Consider the following 17,544-nt stretch of genomic DNA (forward strand, 5'->3'; position numbering starts at 1 on the left):
AGAGAACCAAATCACGAACCAACTGGATATGACATACACATAATCATCATGAATATCCTACCAAAACCAAATCCAACAACTTGAACATACCAGAGCAGAATTTTTGATAACCTCTGCCAAAACCTTGTCCAACCGGAGCAGGTCAACAACCAACCAGAGCAGTGTTGACATCAATGACAACACATAATCAATTCTTGCATATTGCCAACACCATATGAACCAAATCTCCACCTCAATGATGAATGGGGGATATTGTGATTATTAATGTATATGTTGATGACTTGATTATCATAGGCATCTCAGAAGCAAAGGTTGAAGCCACCAAGAATGACCTCAAGAAGGCTTTTGATATGACTGATCTCGGGCTAGTGCATTATTGTCTCAACTTAGAGGTATGACAAACAAATAACCATATCTTTGTATCTCAAAGAAAATATGCCAAGACACTACTTGAGAAATTCAGAATAATAGATTCCAAACACATGTCTACACCTATGGAATCAACACCTATGGAATCAAGTTTGCAATTATCTACCTTTGATCAATCTCCTCAGGTGAATGGAACTCTCTATCGTCAAATGATTGGAGGTTTGATTTAATTGACATACACTAGACCAGATATCAGTTTTGCTGTTACTTTTTTATCCAAATTTATGCTAGAACCAAAAACATGTCATTGGAGAGTAGCAAAATGGGTATTAAGGTATCCAAGGTACACTGAATCATGGTTTGGAATACAAAAGGAATGATCAATTTTTCTTGATAGGGTATATAGATGCTGATTATGTAGGTTCAGCTGATGATAGAAAATCCACTTCTAGATATGTTTTCTTCCTCATATCAGGACCTATTTCTCGGGGAAGTAAGAAGCAACCCACAGTTAGTCCCAAACGATAGATGAGATGGCTTGGGCCGTGGGTTTTCTCCCCATTGGTCTTGGGTTAAACTCCTGTCGGGCTTGCCTGGTGTTTGGGGCTTGCAGGCGATCTCCGCACCTCCAGTGGACTAGTCTCGCCTCAGCTTGCCTTTCCTTGAACCCCAAATTGGCATCCATAAGTCCAAGGTAAGGCGAGGGGAGACGCTGGGCTAGGTCGTAGGGATACCACCCACAGTTGCTCATTATTCAACATAATCATAGTATCGTGCAACAAGTGCAAGAGTTTGTGAAGCAGTATGGTTGCGTCACATATTAGAAGGATTGGGGGTACCACAAAACCAACCTACGATCCTCTACTATGACAATTAGAGTGTTCTCAAGCTAGTTCGTAATCCAGTGTTTCATGAGAAGACCAAGCATATTGAAGTTGACTATCTATTCATATGACAACTCGTTCAACAAAAGAATATCCAACTCCAATTATGCTCAACACAAGACCAACGTGCTGATATCTTCACCAAGCCTCTCATATAGGTGAAGTTTGAAATTTTTTAAGATAATCTTATTAGTACTTTAAAGCAATGATGTAATAAGGGGTGAATGTTGGGTATTCCATCATTCACTCCACGTATAGTTAGTTTGTTGATTTTATTATTGTTTAATATTGTTTTTAGGATATTTATTTTTCAGTCTGTTTGAATGTTGTTTCTCATGAGTTGTATCTGTTACATGGCTTTACTATTCTTCAATGTATAAATACTTTTCCTTGTTGCAATATAACCAATGGATTATGACCATTTTGATATCTATGTCATTGTGAGTATAATATATGGCCATAAATTCTAGCTCTTACAATCATAATTCAATTTCGATTATTCTAAATCATGTGAAGTTACACACTAGTAATTTGTGAGGTTTTGATTTGACATCATATCATGCTATTTGATGAACTAAAGGGTTAGTGAGATATTTTGTAGCTATTGAGAAGTGTGTATTTTTGTCAAGCCTTAATAGATGTGTCTCATGGAAGGATTTGAATATTGTATTTTGTGTCTACATGACCTTATATGCTTTTTTCTCTTTCCAAATATGAAGAGACAACGATGTTATGTGCTTATTTGTTAAGATATCATATTTCTCATCTTTTGACTAGTTTTCAAAGGTTTTTGGAGTATTGCCTTAGATAAAATTGTTCTGAGTTAATGTTTCTTTCTGCCCCTTTTCACCCCCAAAATATATGAAGACCCAACTTCTAAAATCTCGAAGGTTGTTTAATGAAATGCGACGGGTCCCTATTCATTAAACTTCCCATAAACTATTCTTTTGTAAGTGCAAACCTTAAGATCAACAATTCTTTTTTTGGCACACCCGGTGGGAACCTGAATTTGAAGCTTTAAAGAAATTGTATGAGCCATAGGCCTATCACTTGATCCTAGACGACCCAGAATTGAAGCCTACTTGTACCTCTTTTAGAATCTAGATTGCAAGCAAAGGTTGCTAGACAAATTGCAAACCAAACTCAAGCCTAGCCGTGACTTCAAATGGCTCACTTGTGACCTAGAAAATTTGTTGCTTGGCATAATGGTAGTCTATTGATCACTCCCACACCTCCCGCTCAATTTGATCCTCTACCTGTTTCAACATTAAAAGATTTGCCTAAATTTATAAGGGAATATTTTAAGATAGCCATGGAAAATTTGCAAGATGTAGTTGATTGTTGCAGGGTGCATAACTTCACAGAGCAAGATGCCACTCTTAAATTTCTTGTAGCTTCCTTCAAAGGGAAAGTACAAGATTGGCATATATCCTTTCCCCCCAATTCCATGGCGTATAAAGATGCACTTGGGAATTATTTTTATTATATATTTTCTAAAAAGTTAGACCGATCTTCTTTGTTGCAACAATTGATAATGATCAAGAGAGCCCAACAAGAGGTTGTATCAGATTTCAACACCTGGTTCCACAAAACATGGGAAGGAATTCCTTTAGAATCTTGACGGCTTACTCTTTTTTCCTCAAAGCTTTTAACCCAAATATATCTACAATGATTGAATCCCTGGTAGGTATGGTTGTACCACAAACATATGAAATAGCATTAATAGTAGAAAATAGCTTGATCAATGCTGGAAAACTCCTTCCAAGACTGCCAATGCCTGTGTTTCTTGAAATACCAAGTCAATTACAAGGAGAAGATGCTCCTAGTACATCCACACCGCCTCAATCCATGTATGTATTCCCGAATATGAAAAGCTTGCTGTGAATATTTTCAAATGAGATCATTAGCATCAAGATCCAACACGCCATGCCTTCGAAGCCCCCATATCAAGGTGTCCAATGTGGAAGAGCCCCATATCAATAGAATCAATATCACAGAGGCATTAAGGCAAGCAATCAAGAACAACTATCAATTCATATCATCAATGTGCCCACTCCCCTTTAGGCCATGCCTCCAAATTAGAACAAATTTGGTGGTTGGACAAAAATAATTTAGTTGATGATTCAAACACTTGGTGTTTTCCATGTAATGATGCTCACATGCCCTGAAATTGCCCGCATGAAAATTTGCAACCAAAATTGGCAAAGCAACGCGCACAAGCTGTTACACCTAATGCTGGAGTGTATGCATATTCATCCTCAGGTATAGATAATGCATTGTTGACAACCCAAATGCAGGCATGCCATTAGAGCAAGAGGCTGAAATTGCTCTTGACCAAGTACTTTTCTCTTGGATGGAAGAAGAAGATGTCGTGTTCACAAATGAGGCTCTTGTATCAAAGAATCGACAAGTCCAATTTGATCACAACACTCACTCAAAGGGAAGGTTCACTGGAGAACCTATTCCCCAAAAATAGCAGTCCAAGGTCACTTTTGAAAAACCTCCTACCCCTGCTCCAATATTACAACCATTACAAAAGCCAAAGGAGAACTTCCCGTATAAGCCAAAATATCCTAAAGCTCTACCTATCACCTCAATAAATGCGGTAGAGAAATTAAAGAAAGATCTTAGAAACCCGTCTCTTCTAGATATTCTGGCTATCCCAAAATAGAAACTATTACTAAAAGAAACACTAGAGGATTGAGAAAAGAAGGCACACACTAAAGAGACCGTCAAACGAACCCATGAAAAGGTGAAATAATTAATAGGTCCCTCATAGGGACAAGAACCTTCCGCGTTTGTGAACTTAGCTAATGACTTGAAGAAAGAGGAAACAAGTAAATCCAATCATGTGCCCTTCTTCTTATACTTCTGGTTGGAGACAAACTATTACATAACTCAATGACAGACTATCGAGCTACTACTATAGTCATGCCTAAACTAATAGTGAAGGCCCTTAGAGTAGAATATGAGCCTTTAGAAAGAAGTATTATGCAATTAGATGGTAAAATGGTTCAATCCATGAGAATAATCAAAGACCTTTCCCTTACCCTGTATTCTTTCCTAAGCATCATAGTTCTCTAGGAAGTCGTTGTGATTGATATTCTTCCTATTTTTGGGATTTTCTTGTCTTGATATTTCATGGCTAAAATTGGTGGCTGCATGTCCCTATATTGGTCACATTTAATTATTAGAACCAAATATGTATCTAAGCTTCAATTATTGTTTGAACCTTTACACCTCGAACACATAGCAGATGATGCTATGATGAATTTTGAGCCCACTCATACTTCCTTCTCCAAAGATGAGATGTATCATATCATGATGTTGGAGGAAGAGAAAGTGACTAGGGATAGGAGCAAGGAAGAAGAAGTTCTTCTCAACCAATTAATAGATAGCGAGCCTTTTGGCAACTATCATGCTACTAGTCTTGGGACGTATGTCATATATGATGAGGATCAACCCATTCGCTCAACCACTAAAGAAAAATGGAGCATTGTTGAAGTCAATAATGCTTGAAAAATATGAATTATGGACAATGCTCTTTGATGGTGCAAGATGTAGAGCCGGTTTAGGAGTCGTTGTCTAACTTATCTGATTGGGGAGTGGACTCTAAGAGTTTTCTGCTTCCACTTTGCCTACACAAACAATGAAGTTGAGTATGGGGGTCTTGTCAAAGGACTCAGTTTAGTTGAGCGAATGGGGATAAAGCAATTGAGAGTGGTTGGAGATTCCAAGCTAGTCATCAAGCAAGTGTAAAACACCTCTGCTTTTAAGAATGTGTGTATGAGATCTTATAGACACAATGTTTGGGACCTAATCAAAATTTTGAAGCTTTCAACATTCAAATGGTTCCAAGGAAACAAAATGCTAAAGCTGATTGGTTGTTCATGGTCGTATCTCAATTCGACCTAGTTACAAATTTGATCACAAATAAGCACTTTATGCGGGTGACTGTGAGATTGTTGGTCCCTGATAATGATCTAAATTGGTAGATTTTTGAAAATGATTCTCAAATTATATTGTTCATTTAACAAGTTGGAGAATTTGTAGAGCAACTCCAACCAAAGATTGAGGAATCTTATGAAGGTCAAATTATTTAGCTTAAAAGAATAAGCTTCCCAAGGGCCTGATAACCTTGGAGAACCTCTTCGACTGTGAGGATGAGAGGAATGACAAGCAAAGGTTTGTTTCTGATAAAGGAGATTACACTGATTTGGAAAATGGAGATGACAAGAAGCCGAAGGTCGAAAAAGGGGTTCCCCAACAAGATAACAAACGATTGATATCTTTATCTGATAAGTATAAAGGAGTCATAACATGGACCTAAAATGATATCAAAGGATATGATCCTAAAATCATTCAACATACTATAGAGTTGATAGAAGGAGCTAAGACAATCCAACAAAAACAAAGGTTGGTGAATCCTAAAGTTGAATCCGTTATGCCTCAAGAGTTGAAGAAGCTTATTGATTCCAGAATTATATATCCAATTAAGCATAGTACTTGGGTGTCCAATTTGGTGCTCGTCTGAAAGAAGAATGAGGATATTCATCTGTGTGTAGATTTTTGTGATTTGAATAGAGCTTCTTTAAAGGACCATTATCCATTGCCTTCCATGGAAAAATTTTTGCCGACAGTGGTAGTGTCAAAGATGTTTTCATTACTGGATGTTTTTTGTAGATATAATCATGTGTTACTTTAAGCGAAAGATCAACATAAGACCACTTTCACCACTTTCACCCATAAATGGAACTTTCTCATATGCCAAAATGCCCTTTGACCTTTCAAATGCTAGAGCCACTTTCTAACGTTGAATGTATATTTCTTTTAAGGATTTGATAAATCTAATAATTCTAATTTATCTAGATGGCCTTAGTGTGTTTTAAAAAAGGAAAGAAGATCATTTTGATCATCTAGAAGAAGGCCTCAAAAGATGTTAGGAATTCAAGGTACCATTGAACCCTTAGAAATGTGTAATTGGGTTTTTGCAAGGGAAACTCCTTGGCTATGTTGTATCAAAAGAAGGGATATCTATTGACCCTAATAGATTGAAAGCTATTAAAGAGATACCCTTGCCCATAAATAAAAAAAGAGTGCAATCTTTCCTCGGGAAGATAAATTTCGTTAGCATATTTGTCTACGATTTTATTGGATTGGTCTATCCAATCACTTCGATGTTGAGGAAAGACCAAAGCTTCAAGGGGACCCCTAAGGGAAGGATCACCTTTGAAAAAATCAAAGAAGCTGTAGCTTCATCTCCAATGTTGGTTAACCCAAAATTTTCAAAGGATTCCATTATGTATGTGTATGGCGTCAAGCATATTATTGTAACAATGTTAACTCAAAAGGATGGGGAAAGAAAAGGAGAACACCAAATTGATTTTCACTCAAGGACCCTTAAGGGATATGAAACAAAATATAATTTCATGGAGAAACAAGCCTTTGCCTTTGTCAAAGCTCTTGATAAGTTTTGGCATCTGATTGTAGGTAATTAAGTGTTGATATTTGTGGCACATCCTAGTGTACGCGAGTATATAATGGACAGAGAAATTATAAAAAAAAGGCTAATTAGATCACCAAAATGTTAAAATGTGACATTGAAGTTTAGCCAACCAAGGTGATCTATGGAAAAGGGCTTTGTGAATATTTTACCACAGAAAGCGAGCCAAGAATAGATAAAAATGACGTTTCAGAGCTTGTGCTAATTAATCAACTTGACTTTGGAAATAGTTGGATAGCTATTGGAATGGACTTTATACAAACTGGTAGATATTTTCTAGGTCTTCCTCCTTTCAAGGGGAGATATTTTAGATTGCAGCAATTTGGATATTCTTTAGTTGAAGGAGTGTTGTTTAAGAACTTTGACAGTGTCCTACTTTTTGTTTAGATAAGGCTCAAGCTGAAATGATTTTAGATGAAATGCATAATGGCCTCTCGGGAGGACACTTTATAGAAAAGACTACCCACCTTGAAGATCATGCGAGAGGGATATTTATGGCCTACTATGTTTGCAGATTGCCACTAAGTGGTTAAAAAATGTCAGAAATGTCAATTCTTTGCTGGCAAGCAAAACAAATTAATCATGCCGTTGAGTCCAATCATGGTGGATGAACCTTTCACTCAACGGGGTTTATATTTCATTGGAGTGATTAATCCTACATCTTGAGTGGGACACAAATGGATATAAATACCATTGATTATTTCATTCATTGGTTAGAGGCTTCTCCCTTGAAGAATGCGATAGTCCATTTCTTTGAAGATTTGCTGGCTAGGTTCGTCCCACCCAAGATCATTATCTCAGATTATGCAAGATATTTTATTGGTTCCGAGATGTCAAAATTTGCATTGGCACATGGGATTTTCCTCTAAACATACTTGAAGGGAATGGTTTAGTAGAATCAATGAATAAAAATTTAATTAGGATGATTAGGGAGATATGATTAGAACATCAAATATATTGGCATAAACATTTGCAGACAACCTTGCAATCTGATTGTATCACACCAAATAAAGTGATGAAGATGGATCCTTATGAGATAGTGTATAGTAAAGAGGTTGTTCTGCCAATTTCTATGGAAGTAATTGCTCAAATATGTAGAAATAGAGGAAATGGTGCTGCTGATGTAAGGTTGTTAGAGCTGTTAAATGTTCAAGAAGCCAAAGTGAAGGCTTTTGATGCCTTAGCAAATCACCAACAAGCTGTCAAATGTCGGTTTGATAAGAAGTCATTGGATCTCGGTTTTAAGGAAGGTGACCTAGTTTTGAAATATGATGATTGCGTTGCCAAGCTAGGTCAACATGCAAAATTTAATGGTTTGTAAGTAGGCCATTTTTGCATCACTAAATGCAAAGAGAGCAAATATTTCGGATTGGACAATATAGAAGGTAATTCTCTAGGGATTCCTATCAACATGATCCATCTTAAACATTTTTATTGAAGGTTTCGTCCCTCTCGGGATGTAAATATTAGTTAATGTGCTTTAGTTGTGTGTTATTTCAGTTTTCACTAAGTACTGTAAGGTACAAGTTGCTAGGTGTCCTTTTTAGAGTCGGCCAACATCTCTCCTTTTAAATTAAAATAAGAAATGAAACAACCACTATTTGTCACCTTATGCCAAGGCCTTAATTACTTGTGTTCCACCCTAGCCCTTAAGCCGCCTTTCAAGCCATATTTCTATTTTGTGGTGGCTTAATAGGCCATTAATACTTTATCATTAAATGCAAGTGCTTTTTTCAAGGTGGCAATTACAAATATAATAAGCACTTAAAAGGCAGTGAGCTTTTATTGTCTCGCATTTTGCACGCATTAAGGAAAGAAAGGAAGACATAGAGAAGGGTGAAGTTTTGTGAGTTTGCTAAGATTTGTGAAGTTATGAAAAAACCAAAAAATTGCTAAAGAGGATTTGCTGAAAATAAATTATTAGTATATGCCTGCGAAGCCATTATTTGAAGGTACCAAGATGTTATAGCATGTAAAATAGGACATTGTCAATCCTCTTTTGGTATCTGATTATGCAGATGGTATTTATAACCTAAGTTTGTGTCATAATCCCAAAGGCCCTTGTGAAGGCACTTTGAATAGAAGGCTTAAAAGAGAAAGTGAAGAGAAATATAAGTCTATAGGCGTTAGACTTTGGTATTCAAGCCTTCTTTAGTTCATGGTTCCATGGGTCCATCCATTCCCTAAGCTAGTATACATTTGTGCATCATGTTTTGATGCACATATAAGGATCATTCAAAGAGGAGAAATCAAGTAGTTATGAGTACATTCAAAGAGGAGAAGTCAAGTAGTTATGAGTACAGAGGCTATCCGAGAAATGCTATATATTCTCATTGGAGTAGTTGGAATTCAAAAATTTGACAAGAGAAAGCTAGATTATTATTCTGAGCATAGAAGGTCTAAACACAACTTCTTTAATGAAGAATGAGGCAAATGAGACTGAATTTCTGACCTTCTTGATAGCCTAATTTTTTTTTTGCTAGATTTGCAAAATGCATTTTCAATGATGACATTTATCTTTGGCTTGGACTCAGATGAAGTGGTTTCAAAATCCTAAGTAGCTATAGGCTATAAGCTTTGAAGACACAAAGATCTTTTTTGGCTAGATTTTTTAGAAACTATTGTGCAAGATATGAGAGCAACTACACGAATATATATGGAATATAGTCTAAATTCAGGCATTCTTCATTTTTGGTACACATGATTTTATACCAAAATGCTCATTTTTTCCAAAAATGAGACCATATTCATTTAAATGTTGTTGATGCATTGGGAAATAAACTATCGGTGACTATGTGGACCCATGTTCTCTCCATGGGTAAAAGTACAAATCCGTGTCACAATTTTACAAAGGAAAAGGTTAACACAACAATAACTGTTCAATTTCGTCGCCATAAAAGTGACATTTGTATTTTGAATTTGAAGATGATGTAAACTGATGAAATGTGTAAAATTTGGTGAAGTTTAAGTCTACTATTTTTCAAATTTTTTTTGTCAATAATTTATATGTTTTTTTAGCTTTAAAGTCCATTTTTCTTATTGCTAAAAAACACTGAAAATTAGAGGGTTTAGTTCCCACCACAAAAGAAAATATAAATCAACTTATTTTTTTTCCGATTTTGATATCTGTTATAGATGACATATATATACAGTATATCAAAAAAAATAAAATTATATATATTTTCTTTGATATGACATTTGGAAGTCGAATATACCAGAATTTGACATGTTTTGTCTCCCACCACAATTTGTCTATTCAATTTATGATAATAAAAAAACGAAAAAATACCTTTTTGGAGAAGATTCTCTCCTCTAGTGAACCATATTTTTTTCAATTTTTTTTTGAAGTTATTTGATATATTTTTTTTTTTTTCAAACCAGCCTCTTACCACACAAAAGAATATCTACTTGTAGTATTTTTAATTTTTTATACAATAAATATAATCAAAACATTATAAATGTTATATGAGTAGAATCATGACTCCAATCTCTACAAAGGGTATTTTTAGTTTTTTTTAATAAATTTAATTTACCTATTGATTTTTTTTGCAGAAGTCACAAGTTTAAGAAAATCAACATTTTTGTTGATGTGGCTGCCACTTGGCATTCCACATAGATAGTTCCGTCCGGAAGTGTTCCAACCGAAAGGGTTCCGGTGGAACTATTGAGGCTGACGTGACCAGTCGCTTCAACCCCATATAAAATAATGTTTTTTTTTTCAAATAGAAAAATCAATTTCAATCAAGTGCGAAAATAATAGAAGTGATTTTTGAATAAAATCATATTTTTTCTCAAATAAAGTGGCATTTTGGAGTGAGTAGGAAGATTATAAAGGAGCGAATATTTCGAATTTTATTAAGGGGCGAAGATTTTGATCTTTTTGTTCAAAGGCGTCTACCCTTTCCAAGTATGTTATTTTAAATTATTTTTTTCAATCATGCTTAATTTACAATATTAGATGATTTTTGGGAAATTAAATATTTTTTAGATTTTTTTAAACTTTATTTTATTATTTGTTAATTGCGCTTTAATCATTTATTTTCAATTATGTTATTTTAAATTATTTTTTCAATTATGTTCAAATATACAAATATTTGAAGGTTTTTTGAAAAATATTTATATTTTTTAGATTTAGTTAAACTTTATTTTATTAATCATTAATTGTGGATTCAATCATTTATTTTCAAGTATATTATATTACACTTTATATTTTCATTTTTTTAATATTAAACGTTAATTGTGGATTCAATCATGTGTATCTTATCTTGAATCTTTTATTTATGTGTACATGAATTCCATATGTTTTTATTGATATATGTATGCAAATCCATTTTTATTTACGTGTATGGATTCATTTGTACGTGTTCATATATATGCGTAGATTCATTCTTATTTACATACTTAAAAGAACTAAATAGTGAATTTGTAAAATTTATATTAAACACTAATGGAATTGAGTATATTCAACACTATTTATTACTTAATTATAATATTTTTGAAACTAATACTTGACTCAAATTCTTTATATCTTAGCTACTAGATTTCAAGCAATTAATGTTATTAAATCACATTCATATGTACATTGCATAGTCAAATGTAGAATCCAACTAGACTTAATTTCTTACTCTTTATATCTTATGTTTGGTAGAAACTAGTTCTTATTTCTTGAACGTTATTTTTTTATTTTTTAAATTTTAAGAAGTGGAGTTCAAGTGAAATGATCTAAATGGATGAAATTTATACATGTTTCATTTATTCATTGTATAAAGTTTAAGAATGCAAAATTAAATACATTTCATTAATTATATTTTTTTTGTTAAGAACAAGGAAAATAAACTATGTAACTTTTTTAACTTTCATATTTTACAAATGAAGTCTATTTATAGATTTAACTTTAACATTGTTCTGATAAGTATATATATGTATATAGATAACTTTTAGAATTTAAAATAACTTGAAAGGTGCACGCAAATATGTTTGTTTCTTATATATGGTACATTTGCATGTTTGTGTTTTTAGGTTCAAAGCACAAAATTTTGAAGATTTGAATTTTTTTTGCAATGGGGAATAAGAGGACTAGATCAAGGTTGTATGATCGTAAAAGAGACGATAAGATGAAAGGTCATACAAAACGTAGTCAACAACAATCCGTTGATGTTCAAGATCAACATGATGATGTTCAAGAAACATCTACTTAGTTATGAGATGAAATTGGTACAAGCTCAAGTTTGAAATTTTTTCTGGTATGGAAAATTTGATGGAAATGGTTGATGATAGTCTTTTCAATAAAATCCCATCTGAAGATATGATACCTAAAAGCACATTAAAATTGCATTGTAAGAAATTGTGGGATGATTATTTTAAAAATGTCTATTATTAGAAGAGCACAATTATTTGCTAAGTTATTTAGGAAAAGGGAAATGAACCCTGTTTTGGAGTTGTTGGGTGTTGATAATAAGAAAAGTTCTCCTTATACATTAGTAAAAGAAACTATAATTGAAAATTTACAAGAAGCATTGAATTGTATTGACAACACAAGTCGAGGCATTGATTTAAGTGCTGCAAGTAGAGCATTGATGACTATGATTACTAGTAAGAAATTGACTCGTAGAAATCAAGTTAATGTAATTTCTCAATTAATGCATGTATCTAGAAGAACTGTTCAAAGATACATTAGGAAGAGAAATATGTTTGATGAAAATATTGAAAAGAATTGGGTAGATATCTGTAGGGTTCCTAGAAAAGACAGAATTTTTGAAGATGTAAAAACACAGGTCATTGATTATTGGACCAACCACTCTCGTGTTTCTTCCAATAGAAGGGACACTATACATATGATAGATAAAGATGGTAAAAAGATTACACATCCAAAACATTTCTTAGATACAACACAAAGTGAATTGTTTGAAGCATTCAAGCAAGTATTTTCAGATGTAAAGATTTGCCAAAGGATGTTTGAGAGATTGTGTCCTTTATTTGTACGCATAAATAAGGTACGTGAAATTTTTGTTGTCGAAATCATGTTGAATTTCATCTACACTTGCAATCATAGAAGAAGTTCATGGCAACAATTAATCCAAATCTAGTCATTCCTACAAATACTACACAATTTGTGAATTCTATTTTATGTGATAAATTTGAAGATTCAGATGAGTTCAAAATACAATGTATAAAAGGTGAATGCAATGGTTGTGGAGTTTTGAGTAAGTTTGTGTTGCAAACTAAGAATATTGATATTCATGCGCTAGTTATATGGAAGAGATTTGAATATGAGACATACTAAACTAAGTCAGGAACTGAATCCAAAAAAATTAGGTTGAAAGAGAGTGAATCGCCCTACATTCACTTTATAGATAGATTTCGTAATATGATATATTCACATATTGAACATTGTCATGGTGCAAGATGATAGGCTAAACAATTTCGTGACTCAAAGAATTGTTTTCCACCAGGTTGTATTCTTTCAATTGCAGATTTCTTCGAGAACTATACATTTAGTCCTCACATAGAAATTCAAAGTCAATATTATCAGTCCGATCAAGTTGCAACATTTGTACAAGTTTTCTATAGACATGCACAATTTTAGGTGGATGGTATAGAGAGTACTGAAAATGAACGCATTATCATCAAGGAGGTTCATTTCTATATCAATGATGATACATGTCATGATAGGAGCTATGTAGCACATTGTTTTGGAATTTTTTTTGAAGATATTAAAGATCGTGGGATAGATTGTACACAACATTGGATTTGGTTAGATGGATGTGTCAATAAGTGTTAGATTTGAAATTGATTTAAGTTGATTTAAGTTGATTTTCTTCTTAAATATATGATTTGATTGTATAACAGGTCAAAAGTTTAAATATATATATGTTATTCATGTCAGGACAATTTAAGTCTGCAAAAGCTTTTAACTAGTTATCCCTACAACATGCTCGATGTAGCATAAAGTTTTTGTGGAACTTCTTTGAGAGTGGACATGGAAAATGAGAGCATGATGGAGCAGGAGCATGTGTGAAGCATGAACTTGTAGGTAAATTCTCTTCATATTTGTGTATAGTTTTAAATTAAAATAATCTAAGAACTATATATATATATATATATATATGGGTTGTCCAATTTTCTAAAGCGAGAGCTTCTGTATAGGTAACACCATACGCAATTCTAATAATATTGTTGAATGGTCCAAAAATCATTTTGTTGGTCGTGATACAACTTACAACAAGCATTATTTTTGGGAAGTTAAAGGTATATATATAAATATTATTACATTCAAGTGTTCTTGAATTATTTTAAAAATTTGTGTGTGTGTGTGTGTGTGTGTGTGTGAAATGAACTAAAATGGACTAAATAATTTGTATTATCAGATATTGATCGATCAAATTCTTATAATTGTCAATCAATTAATGGTATTAAAAGTTTTCATCAAGTCATGACTATGGGATTTAGCAAGCCTTGTGTTATTCTTGCCAGAGGAAAATCATGCTTTTGTGTTGATTTCATTGCGAACAACACAGATACTCATTGTCAGAATATTGTGTGTGTGTGTGAAATGAACTAAAATGGACTAAATTTGTATTATTAGATATTGATCGATCAAATTCTTATAATTGCCAATGAATTAATGGTATTAGAAGTTTTCATCAAGTCATGACTACGGGATTTAGCAAGCCTCATGTTATTCTTGCCAGAGGAAAATCATGCTTTTGTGTTGATTTCATTGTGAACAACACATATACTCATTGCCAGAATATCATTGATGGATATGTTTTGCAATAGAAAATGAAAGAATTTTACACAATGTCTCCTTACGAAGATAGTGACATTATCGATATTCATGATCCTGTATATTCAACTGATTTTGAACGTGTTTTTGATTTAGTTGTTACAGGTGCGTGCATGCATATTTTGTAAATTATATATGTACATGTACAAATTTTTAAATTCTTATTTAATTGAATATTGTTCAAAATTAATTTTAAAATGTATAATGAACTAATATTGCTTGAAATATATATACACGTGGTCTATTTTCACAGGTGATATTTTTTGCAGTGATTGCTGATCTTGACAAGACTAAAGGTGTAGATTATTATCTACTGAGATGCACACAACCAAAATGCAAGTTATTGGAATCAGTCAACGATGATGATGGGCAAAAATATCTCACTGGTTCAGTTGCTGTTGAAGGCTGTAAAAGTATTCAAATTTAAGTTCAAAATTGGAATGTTAAGGATTTTATCTTTCTTTAATTTCTTAGACGATATTCAGTGCTATTAATGTGTGAGCTCTCTTAGTTATTTCTGATCACGAATTTAAACTTCTTTGGTTGTAGGTGGTTGTAGATAATATTTATTGATTCGATATTATCTTGAGAGTGCTTCACAACACATATATACGCATTGCCTTGAGATCAAGGCATGCCTTGACTGAACATGTCTCATGACATGTCCGATCAATACATGTCTTGATCAAGGGTGGTGCCTCTTCGTGGAGCAAACCGATAACTATTAGTTAATGTCAAAGACGATTTATAACAAATGCCAAACAGTTTGTGATTAAATGTGGTTTTCTTATCATTGTATTCGATAATATATCGGTTAGATTCTAATGCAATTTAATCATTAACCGATCACCAATCAGTTTATACTTAATGTTATTTTGTGGTAATTGATGGTAAATGTAACCCGATTATGAATTGGTATAAGAGCAAAAATATGTTAAGGTGATAAATATTGTAGTTATCAGATGACAACACTAATTAGTGTTGTCATATGACAACTAGAATAGATATGCATAACCGATTACAATCACAACATATAAATGAAATCACTGCATAACAAATACGATCATATCTTGATGCTTACAAGGATGATTATGATGACTACCATTAGTAAGTAGATTTATCGATAGGATAGATGATTGAATGAGAGACTTCATTTATCTCTCATTCTATCATTTATCTTATTGAAGCTGCATTGTTTCAACACTCCCTCTTAGCTAGGGAAGATAAATAATCATCTAATTATATAACATCACATTTCTCATAATAGAATGTATTACATGACTTCGTAATACAAATGATCAAGTCACATGTCCTCGTGACATGATGTATCATATAACACGTGATATATAAATATATCACATCATCTCGTGATATAGAGATATCACATAGCACGTGATATCAACACCACATAACACACGATACCCTGGATATAAAATAATTTGAGAATATTGAATTCTCTTATATCTAGGTTATGGTATGTGCACTGACATTATGTCAAATAATGTCTACCATAACATATCATGGCACATCCATGGGTCAAGATGATATCAAGTCAGCATGGTATCAACATTACAAGATCGTCACCTTGTAATGTTCAGTACAAGTGTTCATTATCTAAAAAGTCGTCACTTCTTAGAAATGGACATAGGGAGAGGAGCCCATAAAGTCATAACACAACAAAAGAAGTTTACACATTAAACATCTTATATATTAGTATAGATTATAAAGAAAATTACAATTCAATCATAACAAGTCCTTTCTTAAAGTGTTCAACTTTTACTCTAGATAGAGGCTTGGTCAGTATGTCTATTGTTTGGTCTCCTGTACTGATATACTGCAATTGAATCACATTCCTATCCACCATGTATCTCACATAGTGGTAAGGAATCTCTATGTGTTTGGATCTATCATGAAATAGAGGGTTCACGGAGAGTTTTATACAGCTCTGGTTATCACAATGAATTATAGTAGGCTTCAGTGGCTCACCGAATAATCCCACAAGTAGTTTTCTAAGCCATACAACTTCTCATGCAACCATGGAAGCTGTGATATATGCGGCCTCTGTATAACTCTGAGCTACTGAAGACCGTTTATTGCTAATCCAAGATATCATGGCTGAACCCAAACTGAAGTAGCATCCTGAGGTGCTTTTCTTGTAAGTCACACTTCCAACCAATCTGAATCAGTGAACCCAGATCCAAATCAACTTTCTCATACTTGAGTCCATAGTTAAGAGTACTTTGAAGATATCTCATAATATGTTTCACAACCATAAGATGTGTCTCCTTAGGTTCACACATGAATTGGCTCAAGGCATTTATTGGATAACAGATATCAAGTCTAGTATTGACCAAGTACATTAATGATCCAATCATCTGTCTGTAGAAAGTGGGATTTATCAATGGGAAATTTGTTGTTGCCTCCTTTAATTTGTGAAGATTAGTTTCCATAGGAGAAGACACGGGTCTGCGGTTCATCATACCAAATCTCTTCCATATTTCTAAGGTGTATTTTTTTTGATTAAGCACAATATTGTCAAAGTTTTTCCAAACTTCCAATCCGAGAAAGTAATGTAGACGACCTAAATCCTTCATATCAAATTCCTTTTCAAGGTCTTTCTTACATTGTTCAATAAGGTGATCTTCCCCTGTAATCAGAAGATCATCAACATATAATATCAATATCAACATATCACCTTTGATCCTTTTGAATTATAGATTTGGATCTACATCATTTTTTGAGAATCCCAATTCCTGAAGATAGTTGTCAATTCATTCATACCAGGCCCTGGGAGCTTGTTTTAAACCATATAGGGCTTTCTTTATTCTGCACACATGTGTCTCTATATTATGGATCTCAAACCCTTCTGGTTGTTCTAAGTAGACTTCCTCCTTAATTTTACCATTCAAGAAGGCAGTTTTCACATCCATATGATGGACTTTCCAACCTTTGGCTGCTGCAATGGCCAGTACTGCTTTGACTGAGGTGTACCTAGCAACTGG

General features: G+C 33.5%; 1 protein-coding gene across 1 annotated transcript in view; it reads left to right on the forward strand.

Moving 5' to 3' along the window:
* LOC131075347 (AP-5 complex subunit mu) overlaps nucleotides 1-11,811 on the forward strand; it is a 132,749-nt gene extending 120,938 nt beyond the window's left edge. Inside the window, exon 9 of the mRNA XM_059216631.1 lies at nucleotides 11,776-11,811. Coding sequence (XP_059072614.1) covers nucleotides 11,776-11,796 — 21 coding nt within the window. The 3' untranslated portion in view covers nucleotides 11,797-11,811. The remainder of the gene's footprint in view (nucleotides 1-11,775) is intronic.
* The last annotated feature ends 5,733 nt before the right edge of the window (nucleotides 11,812-17,544 follow it).

Source organism: Cryptomeria japonica, chromosome 2 (genome assembly GCF_030272615.1).
Source record: "Cryptomeria japonica chromosome 2, Sugi_1.0, whole genome shotgun sequence".
Classification (NCBI taxonomy): Eukaryota; Viridiplantae; Streptophyta; class Pinopsida; order Cupressales; family Cupressaceae; genus Cryptomeria; species Cryptomeria japonica.